Source organism: Coregonus clupeaformis, chromosome 33 (genome assembly GCF_020615455.1).
Source record: "Coregonus clupeaformis isolate EN_2021a chromosome 33, ASM2061545v1, whole genome shotgun sequence".
In the NCBI taxonomy this organism is placed as follows: domain Eukaryota; kingdom Metazoa; phylum Chordata; class Actinopteri; order Salmoniformes; family Salmonidae; genus Coregonus; species Coregonus clupeaformis.
In genome coordinates, this window is record NC_059224.1 from 17,669,874 (window position 1) to 17,683,459 (window position 13,586).

A 13,586-nucleotide genomic window follows, 5' to 3' on the forward strand; every position below is an offset into this window, starting at 1 on the left:
TGTAGTAACGTACCATGGTGTCTGTGTACGGTGGACTAGTGTAGTAACGTACCATTGTGTCTGCGTATCGGTGGACTAGTGTAGTAACGTACCATTGTGTGTCAGTGTACGGTGGACTAGTGTAGTAACGTACCATGGTGTCTGCGTACGGTGGACTAGTGTAGTAACGTACCATGGTGTCTGCGTACGGTGGACTAGTGTAGTAACGTACCATGGTGTCTGCGTACAGTGGACTAGTGTAGTAACGTACCATTGTGTGTCTGCGTACAGTGGACTAGTGTAGTAACGTACCATGGTGTGTCTGTGTACTGTGGACTAGTGTAGTAACGTACCATGGTGTGTCTGCGTACAGTGGACTAGTGTAGTAACGTACCATTGTGTCTGTGTACGGTGGACTAGTGTAGTAACGTACCATGGTGTCTGCGTACGGTGGACTAGTGTAGTAACGTACCATGGTGTCTGCGTACAGTGGACTAGTGTAGTAACGTACCATTGTGTGTCTGCGTACAGTGGACTAGTGTAGTAACGTACCATGGTGTCTGTGTACGGTGGACTAGTGTAGTAACGTACCATTGTGTCTGTGTACGGTGGACTAGTGTAGTAACATACAATTGTGTGTCTGCGTACAGTGGACTAGTGTAGTAACGTACCATTGTGTATGTGTACAGTGGACTAGCGTAGTAACATACCATGGTTTGTCTGCGTACAGTGGACTAGTGTAGTAACGTACCATGGTGTGTCTGCGTACAGTGGACTAGTGTAGTAACGTACCATTGTGTCTGTGTACGGTGGACTAGTGTAGTAACGTACCATGGTGTCTGTGTACGGTGGACTAGTGTAGTAACGTACCATGGTGTGTCTGCGTACAGTGGACTAGTGTAGTAACGTACCATGGTGTCTGTGTACAGTGGACTAGTGTAGTAACGTACCATTGTGTGTCTGCGTACAGTGGACTACTGTAGTAACGTACCATGGTGTCTGCGTACGGTAGACTAGTGTAGTAACGTACCATGGTGTGTCTGTGTATGGTGGACTAGTGTAGTAACGTACCATGGTGTCTGTGTACGGTGGACTAGTGTAGTAACGTACCATGTTGTCTGTAACGGTGGACTAGTGTAATAACGTACCATTGTGTGTCTGCGTACAGTGAAATAGTGTAGTAACGTACCATGGTGTGTCTGCGTACAGTGGACTAGTGTAGTAACGTACCATGGTGTGTCTGCGTACAGTGGACTAGTGTAGTAACGTACCATTGTGTCTGTGTACGGTGGACTAGTGTAGTAACGTCCCATTGTGTGTCTGCGTACAGTGGACTAGTGTAGTAACGTACCATGGTGTCTGTGTACGGTGGACTAGTGTAGTAACGTACCATTGTGTCTGTGTACGGTGGACTAGTGTAGTAACGTACCATGGTGTCTGCGTACAGTGGACTAGTGTAGTAATGTACCATTGTGTGTCTGCGTACAGTGGACTAGTGTAGTAACGTACCATGGTGTGTCTGTGTACTGTGGACTAGTGTAGTAACGTACCATGGTGTGTCTGCGTACAGTGGACTAGTGTAGTAACGTACCATTGTGTCTGTGTACGGTGGACTAGTGTAGTAACGTACCATGGTGTCTGCGTACGGTGGACTAGTGTAGTAACGTACCATGGTGTCTGCGTACAGTGGACTAGTGTAGTAACGTACCATGGTGTCTGTGTACGGTGGACTAGTGTAGTAACGTACCATTGTGTCTGTGTACGGTGGACTAGTGTAGTAACATACAATTGTGTGTCTGCGTACAGTGGACTAGTGTAGTAACGTACCATTGTGTATGTGTACAGTGGACTAGCGTAGTAACATACCATGGTTTGTCTGCGTACAGTGGACTAGTGTAGTAACGTACCATGGTGTGTCTGCGTACAGTGGACTAGTGTAGTAACGTACCATTGTGTCTGTGTACGGTGGACTAGTGTAGTAACGTACCATGGTGTCTGTGTACGGTGGACAAGTCTAGTAACGTACCATTGTGTATGTGTACGGTGGACTAGTGTAGTAACTTACCATTGTGTGTCTGCGTACAGTGGACTAGTGTAGTAACATACCATTGTGTCTGTGTACGGTGGACTAGTATAGTAACGTACCATGGTGTCTGTGTACGGTGGACTAGTGTAGTAACGTACCATGTTGTCTGTAACGGTGGACTAGTGTAATAACGTACCACTGTGTGTCTGCGTACAGTGAACTAGTGTAGTAACATACCATGGTTTGTCTGCGTACAGTGGACTAGTGTAGTAACGTACCATGGTGTGTCTGTGTACAGTGGACTAGTGTAGTAACGTACCATTGTGTCTGTGTACGGTGGACTAGTGTAGTAACGTACCATGGTGTCTGTGTACGGTGGACTAGTGTAGTAACGTACCATTGTGTGTCTGCGTACAGTGGACTAGTGTAGTAACGTACCATGGTGTCTGTGTACAGTGGACTAGTGTAGTAACGTACCATTGTGTGTCTGCGTACAGTGGACTACTGTAGTAACGTACCATGGTGTCTGCGTACGGTAGACTAGTGTAGTAACGTACCATGGTGTGTCTGTGTATGGTGGACTAGTGTAGTAACGTACCATGGTGTCTGTGTACGGTGGACTAGTGTAGTAACGTACCATGTTGTCTGTAACGGTGGACTAGTGTAATAACGTACCATTGTGTGTCTGCGTACAGTGAAATAGTGTAGTAACGTACCATGGTGTGTCTGCGTACAGTGGACTAGTGTAGTAACGTACCATGGTGTGTCTGCGTACAGTGGACTAGTGTAGTAACGTACCATTGTGTCTGTGTACGGTGGACTAGTGTAGTAACGTACCATGGTGTCTGTGTACGGTGGACTAGTGTAGTAACGTACCATTGTGTGTCTGCGTACAGTGGACTAGTGTAGTAACGTACCATGGTGTCTGTGTACGGTGGACTAGTGTAGTAACGTACCATTGTATCTGTGTACGGTGGACTAGTGTAGTAACGTACCATGGTGTCTGTGTACGGTGGACTAGTGTAGTAACGTACCATTGTGTCTGTGTACGGTGGACTAGTGTAGTAACGTACCATTGTGCATCTGTGTATGGTGGACTAGTGTAGTAACGTACCATGGTGTCTGCGTACGGTGGACTAGTGTAGTAACGTACCATGGTGTCTGTGTACGGTGGACTAGTGTAGTAACGTCCCATTGTGTGTCTGCGTACAGTGGACTAGTGTAGTAACGTACCATGGTGTCTGTGTACGGTGGACTAGTGTAGTAACGTACCATTGTGTCTGTGTACGGTGGACTAGTGTAGTAACGTACCATTGTGTGTCAGTGTACGGTGGACTAGTGTAGTAACGTACCATGGTGTCTGCGAACGGTGGACTAGTGTAGTAACGTACCATGGTGTCTGCGTACGGTGGACTAGTGTAGTAACGTACCATGGTGTCTGCGTACAGTGGACTAGTGTAGTAACGTACCATTGTGTGTCTGCGTACAGTGGACTAGTGTAGTAACGTACCATGGTGTGTCTGTGTACTGTGGACTAGTGTAGTAACGTACCATGGTGTGTCTGCGTACAGTGGACTAGTGTAGTAACGTACCATTGTGTCTGTGTACGGTGGACTAGTGTAGTAACGTACCATGGTGTCTGCGTACGGTGGACTAGTGTAGTAACGTACCATGGTGTCTGCGTACAGTGGACTAGTGTAGTAACGTACCATTGTGTGTCTGCGTACAGTGGACTAGTGTAGTAACGTACCATGGTGTCTGTGTACGGTGGACTAGTGTAGTAACGTACCATTGTGTCTGTGTACGGTGGACTAGTGTAGTAACGTACAATTGTGTGTCTGCGTACAGTGGACTAGTGTAGTAACGTACCATTGTGTATGTGTACAGTGGACTAGCGTAGTAACATACCATGGTTTGTCTGCGTACAGTGGACTAGTGTAGTAACGTACCATGGTGTGTCTGCGTACAGTGGACTAGTGTAGTAACGTACCATTGTGTCTGTGTACGGTGGACTAGTGTAGTAACGTACCATGGTGTCTGTGTACGGTGGACTAGTGTAGTAACGTACCATGGTGTGTCTGCGTACAGTGGACTAGTGTAGTAACGTACCATGGTGTCTGTGTACAGTGGACTAGTGTAGTAACGTACCATTGTGTGTCTGCGTACAGTGGACTACTGTAGTAACGTACCATGGTGTCTGCGTACGGTAGACTAGTGTAGTAACGTACCATGGTGTGTCTGTGTATGGTGGACTAGTGTAGTAACGTACCATGGTGTCTGTGTACGGTGGACTAGTGTAGTAACGTACCATGTTGTCTGTAACGGTGGACTAGTGTAATAACGTACCATTGTGTGTCTGCGTACAGTGAAATAGTGTAGTAACGTACCATGGTGTGTCTGCGTACAGTGGACTAGTGTAGTAACGTACCATGGTGTGTCTGCGTACAGTGGACTAGTGTAGTAACGTACCATTGTGTCTGTGTACGGTGGACTAGTGTAGTAACGTCCCATTGTGTGTCTGCGTACAGTGGACTAGTGTAGTAACGTACCATGGTGTCTGTGTACGGTGGACTAGTGTAGTAACGTACCATTGTGTCTGTGTACGGTGGACTAGTGTAGTAACGTACCATGGTGTCTGCGTACAGTGGACTAGTGTAGTAATGTACCATTGTGTGTCTGCGTACAGTGGACTAGTGTAGTAACGTACCATGGTGTGTCTGTGTACTGTGGACTAGTGTAGTAACGTACCATGGTGTGTCTGCGTACAGTGGACTAGTGTAGTAACGTACCATTGTGTCTGTGTACGGTGGACTAGTGTAGTAACGTACCATGGTGTCTGCGTACGGTGGACTAGTGTAGTAACGTACCATGGTGTCTGCGTACAGTGGACTAGTGTAGTAACGTACCATGGTGTCTGTGTACGGTGGACTAGTGTAGTAACGTACCATTGTGTCTGTGTACGGTGGACTAGTGTAGTAACATACAATTGTGTGTCTGCGTACAGTGGACTAGTGTAGTAACGTACCATTGTGTATGTGTACAGTGGACTAGCGTAGTAACATACCATGGTTTGTCTGCGTACAGTGGACTAGTGTAGTAACGTACCATGGTGTGTCTGCGTACAGTGGACTAGTGTAGTAACGTACCATTGTGTCTGTGTACGGTGGACTAGTGTAGTAACGTACCATGGTGTCTGTGTACGGTGGACAAGTCTAGTAACGTACCATTGTGTATGTGTACGGTGGACTAGTGTAGTAACTTACCATTGTGTGTCTGCGTACAGTGGACTAGTGTAGTAACATACCATGGTGTCTGTGTACGGTGGACTAGTGTAGTAACGTACCATGTGTCTGTGTACAGTGGACTAGTGTAGTAACGTACCATTGTGTCTGTGTACGGTGGACTAGTGTAGTAACGTACCATGGTGTCTGTGTACGGTGGACTAGTGTAGTAACGTACCATTGTGTGTCTGCGTACAGTGGACTAGTGTAGTAACGTACCATGGTGTGTCTGTGTACTGTGGACTAGTGTAGTAACGTACCATTGTGTGTCTGCGTACAGTGGACTACTGTAGTAACGTACCATGGTGTCTGCGTACGGTAGACTAGTGTAGTAACGTACCATGGTGTGTCTGTGTATGGTGGACTAGTGTAGTAACGTACCATGGTGTCTGTGTACGGTGGACTAGTGTAGTAACGTACCATGTTGTCTGTAATGTGGACTAGTGTAATAACGTACCATTGTGTGTCTGCGTACAGTGAAATAGTGTAGTAACGTACCATGGTGTGTCTGCGTACAGTGGACTAGTGTAGTAACGTACCATGGTGTGTCTGCGTACAGTGGACTAGTGTAGTAACGTACCATTGTGTCTGTGTACGGTGGACTAGTGTAGTAACGTACCATGGTGTCTGTGTACGGTGGACTAGTGTAGTAACGTACCATTGTGTGTCTGCGTACAGTGGACTAGTGTAGTAACGTACCATGGTGTCTGTGTACGGTGGACTAGTGTAGTAACGTACCATTGTATCTGTGTACGGTGGACTAGTGTAGTAACGTACCATGGTGTCTGTGTACGGTGGACTAGTGTAGTAACGTACCATTGTGTCTGTGTACGGTGGACTAGTGTAGTAACGTACCATTGTGCATCTGTGTATGGTGGACTAGTGTAGTAACGTACCATGGTGTCTGCGTACGGTGGACTAGTGTAGTAACGTACCATGGTGTCTGTGTACGGTGGACTAGTGTAGTAACGTCCCATTGTGTGTCTGCGTACAGTGGACTAGTGTAGTAACGTACCATGGTGTCTGTGTACGGTGGACTAGTGTAGTAACGTACCATTGTGTCTGTGTACGATGGACTAGTGTAGTAACGTACCATTGTGTGTCAGTGTACGGTGAACTAGTGTAGTAACGTACCATGGTGTCTGCGAACGGTGGACTAGTGTAGTAACGTACCATGGTGTCTGCGTACGGTGGACTAGTGTAGTAACGTACCATGGTGTCTGCGTACAGTGGACTAGTGTAGTAACGTACCATTGTGTGTCTGCGTACAGTGGACTAGTGTAGTAACGTACCATGGTGTGTCTGTGTACTGTGGACTAGTGTAGTAACGTACCATGGTGTGTCTGCGTACAGTGGACTAGTGTAGTAACGTACCATTGTGTCTGTGTACGGTGGACTAGTGTAGTAACGTACCATGGTGTCTGTGTACGGTGGACTAGTGTAGTAACGTACCATTGTGTGTCTGTGTACGGTGGACAAGTCTAGTAACGTACCATTGTGTATGTGTACGGTGGACTAGTGTAGTAACTTACCATTGTGTGTCTGCGTACAGTGGACTAGTGTAGTAACATACCATTGTGTCTGTGTACGGTGGACTAGTATAGTAACGTACCATGGTGTCTGTGTACGGTGGACTAGTGTAGTAACGTACCATGTTGTCTGTAACGGTGGACTAGTGTAATAACGTACCATTGTGTGTCTGCGTACAGTGAACTAGTGTAGTAACGTACCATGGTGTGTCTGCGTACAGTGGACTAGTGTAGTAACGTACCATTGTGTCTGTGTACGGTGGACTAGTGTAGTAATGTACCATGGTGTCTGTGTACGGTGGATTAGTGTAGTAACGTACCATGGTGTCTGTGTACAGTGGACTAGTGTAGTAACATACCATGGTGTGTCTGTGTACGTTGGGCTAGTGTAGTAACGTACCATGGTGTCTGTGTACGGTGGACTAGTGTAGTAACGTACCATTGTGTCTGTGTACGGTGGACTAGTGTAGTAACGTACCATGGTGTCTGTGTACAGTGGACTAGTGTAGTAACGTACCATTGTGTCTGTGTACAGTGGACTAGTGTAGTAAAGTACCATGGTGTCTGCGTACAGTGGACTAGTGTAGTAACGTACCATGGTGTCTGTGTACAGTGGACTAGTGTAGTAACGTACCATTGTGTATGTGTACAGTGGACTAGCGTAGTAACATACCATGGTTTGTCTGCGTACAGTGGACTAGTGTAGTAACGTACCATGGTGTGTCTGCGTACAGTGGACTAGTGTAGTAACGTACCATTGTGTCTGTGTACGGTGGACTAGTGTAGTAACGTACCATGGTGTCTGTGTACGGTGGACTAGTGTAGTAACGTACCATGGTGTGTCTGCGTACAGTGGACTAGTGTAGTAACGTACCATTGTGTCTGTGTACGGTGGACTAGTGTAGTAACGTACCATGGTGTCTGTGTACGGTGGACTAGTGTAGTAACGTACCATGGTGTGTCTGCGTACAGTGGACTAGTGTAGTAACGTACCATGGTGTCTGTGTACAGTGGACTAGTGTAGTAACGTACCATTGTGTGTCTGCGTACAGTGGACTACTGTAGTAACGTACCATGGTGTCTGCGTACGGTAGACTAGTGTAGTAACGTACCATGGTGTGTCTGTGTATGGTGGACTAGTGTAGTAACGTACCATGGTGTCTGTGTACGGTGGACTAGTGTAGTAACGTACCATGTGTGTCTGTGTACGGTGGACTAGTGTAGTAACGTCCCATTGTGTGTCTGCGTACAGTGGACTAGTGTAGTAACGTACCATGGTGTCTGTGTACGGTGGACTAGTGTAGTAACGTACCATTGTGTCTGTGTACGGTGGACTAGTGTAGTAACGTACCATTGTGTGTCAGTGTACGGTGGACTAGTGTAGTAACGTACCATGGTGTCTGCGAACGGTGGACTAGTGTAGTAACGTACCATGGTGTCTGCGTACGGTGGACTAGTGTAGTAACGTACCATGGTGTCTGCGTACAGTGGACTAGTGTAGTAACGTACCATTGTGTGTCTGCGTACAGTGGACTAGTCTAGTAACGTACCATGGTGTGTCTGTGTACTGTGGACTAGTGTAGTAACGTACCATGGTGTGTCTGCGTACAGTGGACTAGTGTAGTAACGTACCATTGTGTCTGTGTACGGTGGACTAGTGTAGTAACGTACCATGGTGTCTGCGTACGGTGGACTAGTGTAGTAACGTACCATGGTGTCTGCGTACAGTGGACTAGTGTATAACGTACCATTGTGTGTCTGCGTACAGTGGACTAGTGTAGTAACGTACCATGGTGTGTCTGTGTACAGTGGACTAGTGTAGTAACATACCATGGTGTGTCTGTGTACGGTGGACTAGTGTAGTAACATACAATTGTGTGTCTGCGTACAGTGGACTAGTGTAGTAACGTACCATTGTGTATGTGTACAGTGGACTAGCGTAGTAACATACCATGGTGTGTCTGTGTACGGTGGGCTAGTTTAGTAACGTACCATGGTGTCTGTACGGTGGACTAGTGTAGTAACGTACCATTGTGTGTATGTGTACGGTGGACTAGTGTAGTAACGTACCATTGTGTCTGTGTACGGTGGACTAGTGTAGTAACGTACCATGGTGTCTGCGTACAGTGGACTAGTGTAGTAACGTACCATGGTGTGTCTGCGTACAGTGGACTAGTGTAGTAACATACCATGGTGTGTCTGTGTACGGTGGGCTAGTGTAGTAACGTACCATGGTGTGTCTGCGTACAGTGGACTTGTCCGTGAAAGTACGGTTGCAGAGGCCACACATGTAAGGCTTCTCCCCTGTATGAATCCTCTGGTGCCTCTGGAGGGCATTCAGCTGGGTGAACTGCTTATCACAATCTGTACAGTGGTATGGACGCTCACCTGAGACAGAACATACAGATGTCAGACAGGGGTTAAAGGTCAAGGGTCAGCAGTAATAATTCCCTATGAATGGAAGATACCAAACTAACAACGGTAGTAGCAGTGTGACTTGTGATTACTTACCCTAACATTCTACGCATTTAGCATGAAAATAAAAGGGATAAATATTAGGTTCAATATTGCAGTGGTTACCTGTGTGTATCTTCATATGCTGGTGGAGGGAGTTTCTTTGGGCGAAGGCCCGACCACAGAGTTCACACTTGTAAGGCCTGGAGCCCGTGTGGATTCTGGAGTGGTGTTTCAGGTATTCTTTAGAGGCAAAGCTTTTCCCACAGCTCTCACACATAAAAGGCTTCTCTCCTAGAACACAAAACAACACAGATATGTTAAGTCTGGTTTATGTAGATAGGGTTCACAGATACTGACGCTGAAATGGACACAGAAATGGTATCAAAAGCCCAACCTATCCGCTTAGAAAGTTGTAGAGTACAGTGTCTCCGTGTAAGAGGTGAACGTCTTACCTGTGTGGGCCCTCTTGTGATAGGACAACATGTGGTTCTGGCTGAACCTTGCATCACACTGGTCACAGGCGAAAGGCTTCTCTCCTGTGTGAGTCCTGCGGTGTGTCTTGAGGGCTGAGCTCTGGGAGAACTTGGCTTCACAGTCAGTGCAGGAGTAGGGCTTGTCTCCTGTGTGTGTTCTCTCGTGTAGCGTCAACGCTGTCTTAGAGCTCAGCGCCTTGTTACACACAAGACAGGTGTGCCGCTCACCACCTCCCTCATGCACCTAGCGGTAGACAAGAGTAGATATTTATTGTCTCAATAAATTATTAGTCTTGTAGCAAATAGAAATTGAAGAGGAAATGCCATTTTCATATACTGTAGTGCACTTCATTTGACCAGAGCCACATGGGTTAGCCATCTACAGCTCTGGTCAAAAGAAGAGCACTACAAGGGGAACAGGGTGTCAATCGAGAGAATCCTACATAAAAGTGCTACAAAAGCAGTCCCAAATCCCCTGACTGAGACCGGTCCTAACCTGTTGTCGGTGGCGCATCACGTCCTTCTTGCGTTTGAACGTCTTGGTGCAGACGTCGCAGGGGAACAGTCTCTCGTCACTGTGGACGTGTCTCTGATGGATCTTCAGGTTACAACGGTTGGCAAAAGTCTGCTGGCAGGTGTCACAACGGTACGTCACCTCCCCCTGCACACCGTGGCTCGTCCTGGTGGTCATGGTAACAATGGAGGAGTGTTGTTATTACAGATGTGATCAGAACAACAATGAAAATAGTTGAGATTTTAGGTTTTCTATCCCTTTTAAAAGTGCTCAAAGCACTTTACATTGTACAGTACATTGGGCTCCCCTCATTTGCAAACCTACCAATCCATCCAACGAATGTGTAACTAACGTGTAATGTCCAACTCATTTTACATTTTTACATTTTTGTCATTTAGCAGACGCTCTTATCCAGAGCGACTTACAGTTAGTGAGTGCATAAATTTTTCATACTGGCCCCCCGTGGGAATTGAACCCACAACCCTGCCGTTGCAAGCGCCATGCTCTACCAACTGAGCTACAGGAGGCCTACTTGATGTGCTTCAGGTAGCTCTTCTCATAGTGGAAGGTCCGTTGACACTTGTCACACTTGTATTGGGTGTCACGTCTGGATGATCTGTTGGGGGCACCTTCCTCAACCATCTCTTCCTTGCTGGGGAAGAAGAGTGAGTCATCAGGACAATCCTCGGGTATATCTCCTTCCTCATCATCGACGTCTGTTGACTCCAGCCCTGCCCCCTCTTTTTCAGGCAGCAGCTCTGGAAGGGCCTCTCCTGCCTCCTTCTGTGTCATAACAATAATCATCACAATCAATTGGATTTATACAGCACTTTTTTCTAGATGTTCAAAATGCTTCACACACCTCAAACCATAGCATCTACCTGTGTATTCTCAGTTTTCTCCTCTTGATTGGTTGTCTTGGTCTGAGTGTTGTCAGGCAGATCCTCCGTCTGCGTCTTTGTCTGGTCCTTCATCTTCCTCACGTACTTCTTCCTAGGAATGTCAACGAAGACTCTGCGGCCTGCCAGCCTGTTACTTCTCCTCCCAGAGATCTCAGCATATTCATTCACCTCTGATCTCTCCTCCTCGGCTGTGACCGTGACCTTTGCCCTTTTCAACGTCCTCTCCCTCCTCTCTGGTCTTGTTGGATAGGTCAGCCTCTTGGTGGAGGCTCTTTTGGGAATTTTGTTTATTCCGATCCCCAGCAACCCCTCCTCCTCCTCCTCTACATCATCCAAATCAGCCTCCATGTGTTGTGACATGGACGATTCAGCCCCGTGTGGACTCGAGCTGCCTTCATCGAGAACCGAGGCTTGGAGAACCGAGCTGCAAGCCTCGATAAGGCTCTTACACTCCAACAGTATCGCCACTTCACGGATCACACCAATCTTGTCTTTAGCAAACTCTTTATCCACCTCCAGTTTGCCAGTGTATACATATTCCAAGAACCTGGTGAAATCAGTGTTTCGGACGTTCCCCAGGAATATTTTCTTGGGTGGGTCCGGGGCCAGTAGGATGTTCTTGAAGTAGCCGCTGGAGGCAGCTAGTACCAACCGGTGAGCCTCAAACTCCTCCAGCTCACCATGGAAGGCCACCTGGACTGTGACATCACACAGGTGGCTGTGCAGTCTCAGCTGGTGCATTGACTGAAGCATGTCCTCATGGTGAGAGGCTAAGGAGTGCTGGACTACTTGGTCACTCATGTTTCATACTGTCAGTAGTGGAAAAAGTACCCAATTTTCATACTTGAGTAAAGGTAAAGATACCCTAGTAGAAAATGACTCAAGTAAAAGTGAATGTCACGCAGTAAAATACTACTTCAGTAAAAGTCAAAAAGTGTTTGGTTTTAAATATACTTAAGTATCAAAAGTAAATGTAATCGCGAAAATATACTTTAGTATCAAAAGTAAAAGTATAAATCATTTCAAATTGCTCATATTAAGCAAACCAGCCTGGACAATTTTCATGGTTTTTAAATTTACGGATAGCCAGGGGCACACTCCAACACTCAGACATCATTTACAAAGAAGCATGTGTGTTTAGTGAGTCCGCCAGATCAGAGGCAGTAGGGATGACCAGGGATTTTCTCTGGACCATTTTCCAGTCCTGCTAAGCATTCAAAATATAACTAGTACTTTTTGGTGTCAGGGAAAAATATTGGAGTAAAAAGTTCATTATTTTCTTTAGGAATGTAGTGAAGTAAAAGTAGTCAAAAATATAAATAGTAAAGTAAGGTTCAGACACCCCAACAAACGACTTATGTAGTACTTTAAAGTATTTTTACTTAAGTACTTTACACCACTGCATACTATTGATAGACAAATGTTACAAAAACGGTTTTTTTTTTTATAGTGACCATCATATAACTTCTCAATAAGTGTGACTATATGACGTTTGGCTAGCTGACTTGATATTCACATAGTTAGTTAGCTAGCAAACTATAATGGTTTAGGCCTATGCTTTGGGTTATCTAGCTAGTTAACTAGCTAGCTAGACGGTTGGAAAAGGCAACGTTAGGTGAGATCAGAAACGAGTTTGTCTCAATCAGCTGCTTATTGTTTTCACTGGCTAGTCGTCAAAATAGTGTACGCAGAGAAATGTCACATACTTGTAGCTAGCTAGTTCATTTGCTAGCAGACAAGCGAGTTAGCAGCTAGCTAGCTAGACAAAAGCCACGCCAACAATCTAACTAGTCAAAGACAGAAAAACGATTGATGGTTGTTTTTCCTTAAAACACTTTCTCTTGCAGTTTTTCAATGTTATGATCAGCAAGCAACAGTGAAATATATGCAATGAACGTGTACGCATGTCAACCAGGTCTCTTACCGTAAACTCGGTAAAATGGCAGCCCTTCACAAATCCATCATAACGAAAGTATTTTCTGTCAAATCTGCACCCGATATCGAGATGCGTTTTAACCGCGGCCATATTGGATAGATTCGGTCCGCTTCAGCTGATGTGGGATCAGCTCTTTGTACCTGTATAACATTTTCACCAGTGAACAAAACGACCCTGGATCAGTTCTTGGGATCATTGAAAAATGTATATAAATTAACAAACATCAACATGACATAAATAATTATTAGGCTATAATACAGACCAGGGTGTCTCAATATCTTTTCAAATGTAAGACATGTTATTCCTCATTGTGCAGAAGAAAAACAAAAACATTGAGAAACATGTCTATTGCATTGCCAGCCTTGAATTCAGAGATTACGTTCCTTTTTTAAAATCAGTATCCACGTGGTGGTGCCATTTATTTCAATATTGTGCCATCAGACCTGAAGCCCTAGCCTTGCCTCTGCAGAGACTATAGGCCTGTAAGTC

At 45.8% G+C, this 13,586-nt stretch overlaps 1 protein-coding gene across 2 annotated transcripts in view; it reads right to left on the minus strand.

Moving 5' to 3' along the window:
* The window catches only part of LOC121548719 (GDNF-inducible zinc finger protein 1), a 32,096-nt gene extending 18,900 nt beyond the window's left edge, over window positions 1–13,196 (minus strand). The window contains exons 1-7 of one of the 2 annotated variants that reach the window (XM_041860256.2): window positions 13,086–13,196; window positions 11,141–11,970; window positions 10,792–11,042; window positions 10,242–10,425; window positions 9,725–9,989; window positions 9,396–9,563; window positions 9,046–9,203 (exon numbers count right to left, since the gene is read on the minus strand). In XM_041860256.2, the coding sequence (XP_041716190.1) occupies window positions 9,046–9,203; window positions 9,396–9,563; window positions 9,725–9,989; window positions 10,242–10,425; window positions 10,792–11,042; window positions 11,141–11,962 (1,848 nt within the window). In that variant the 5' untranslated portion in view covers window positions 11,963–11,970; window positions 13,086–13,196. Of the gene's footprint in view, window positions 1–9,045; window positions 9,204–9,395; window positions 9,564–9,724; window positions 9,990–10,241; window positions 10,426–10,791; window positions 11,043–11,140; window positions 12,041–13,085 lie in introns of those variants that run through there. The other variant, XM_045210075.1, reaches the window with a different exon arrangement.
* Between the last annotated feature and the right edge of the window lie 390 nt (window positions 13,197–13,586).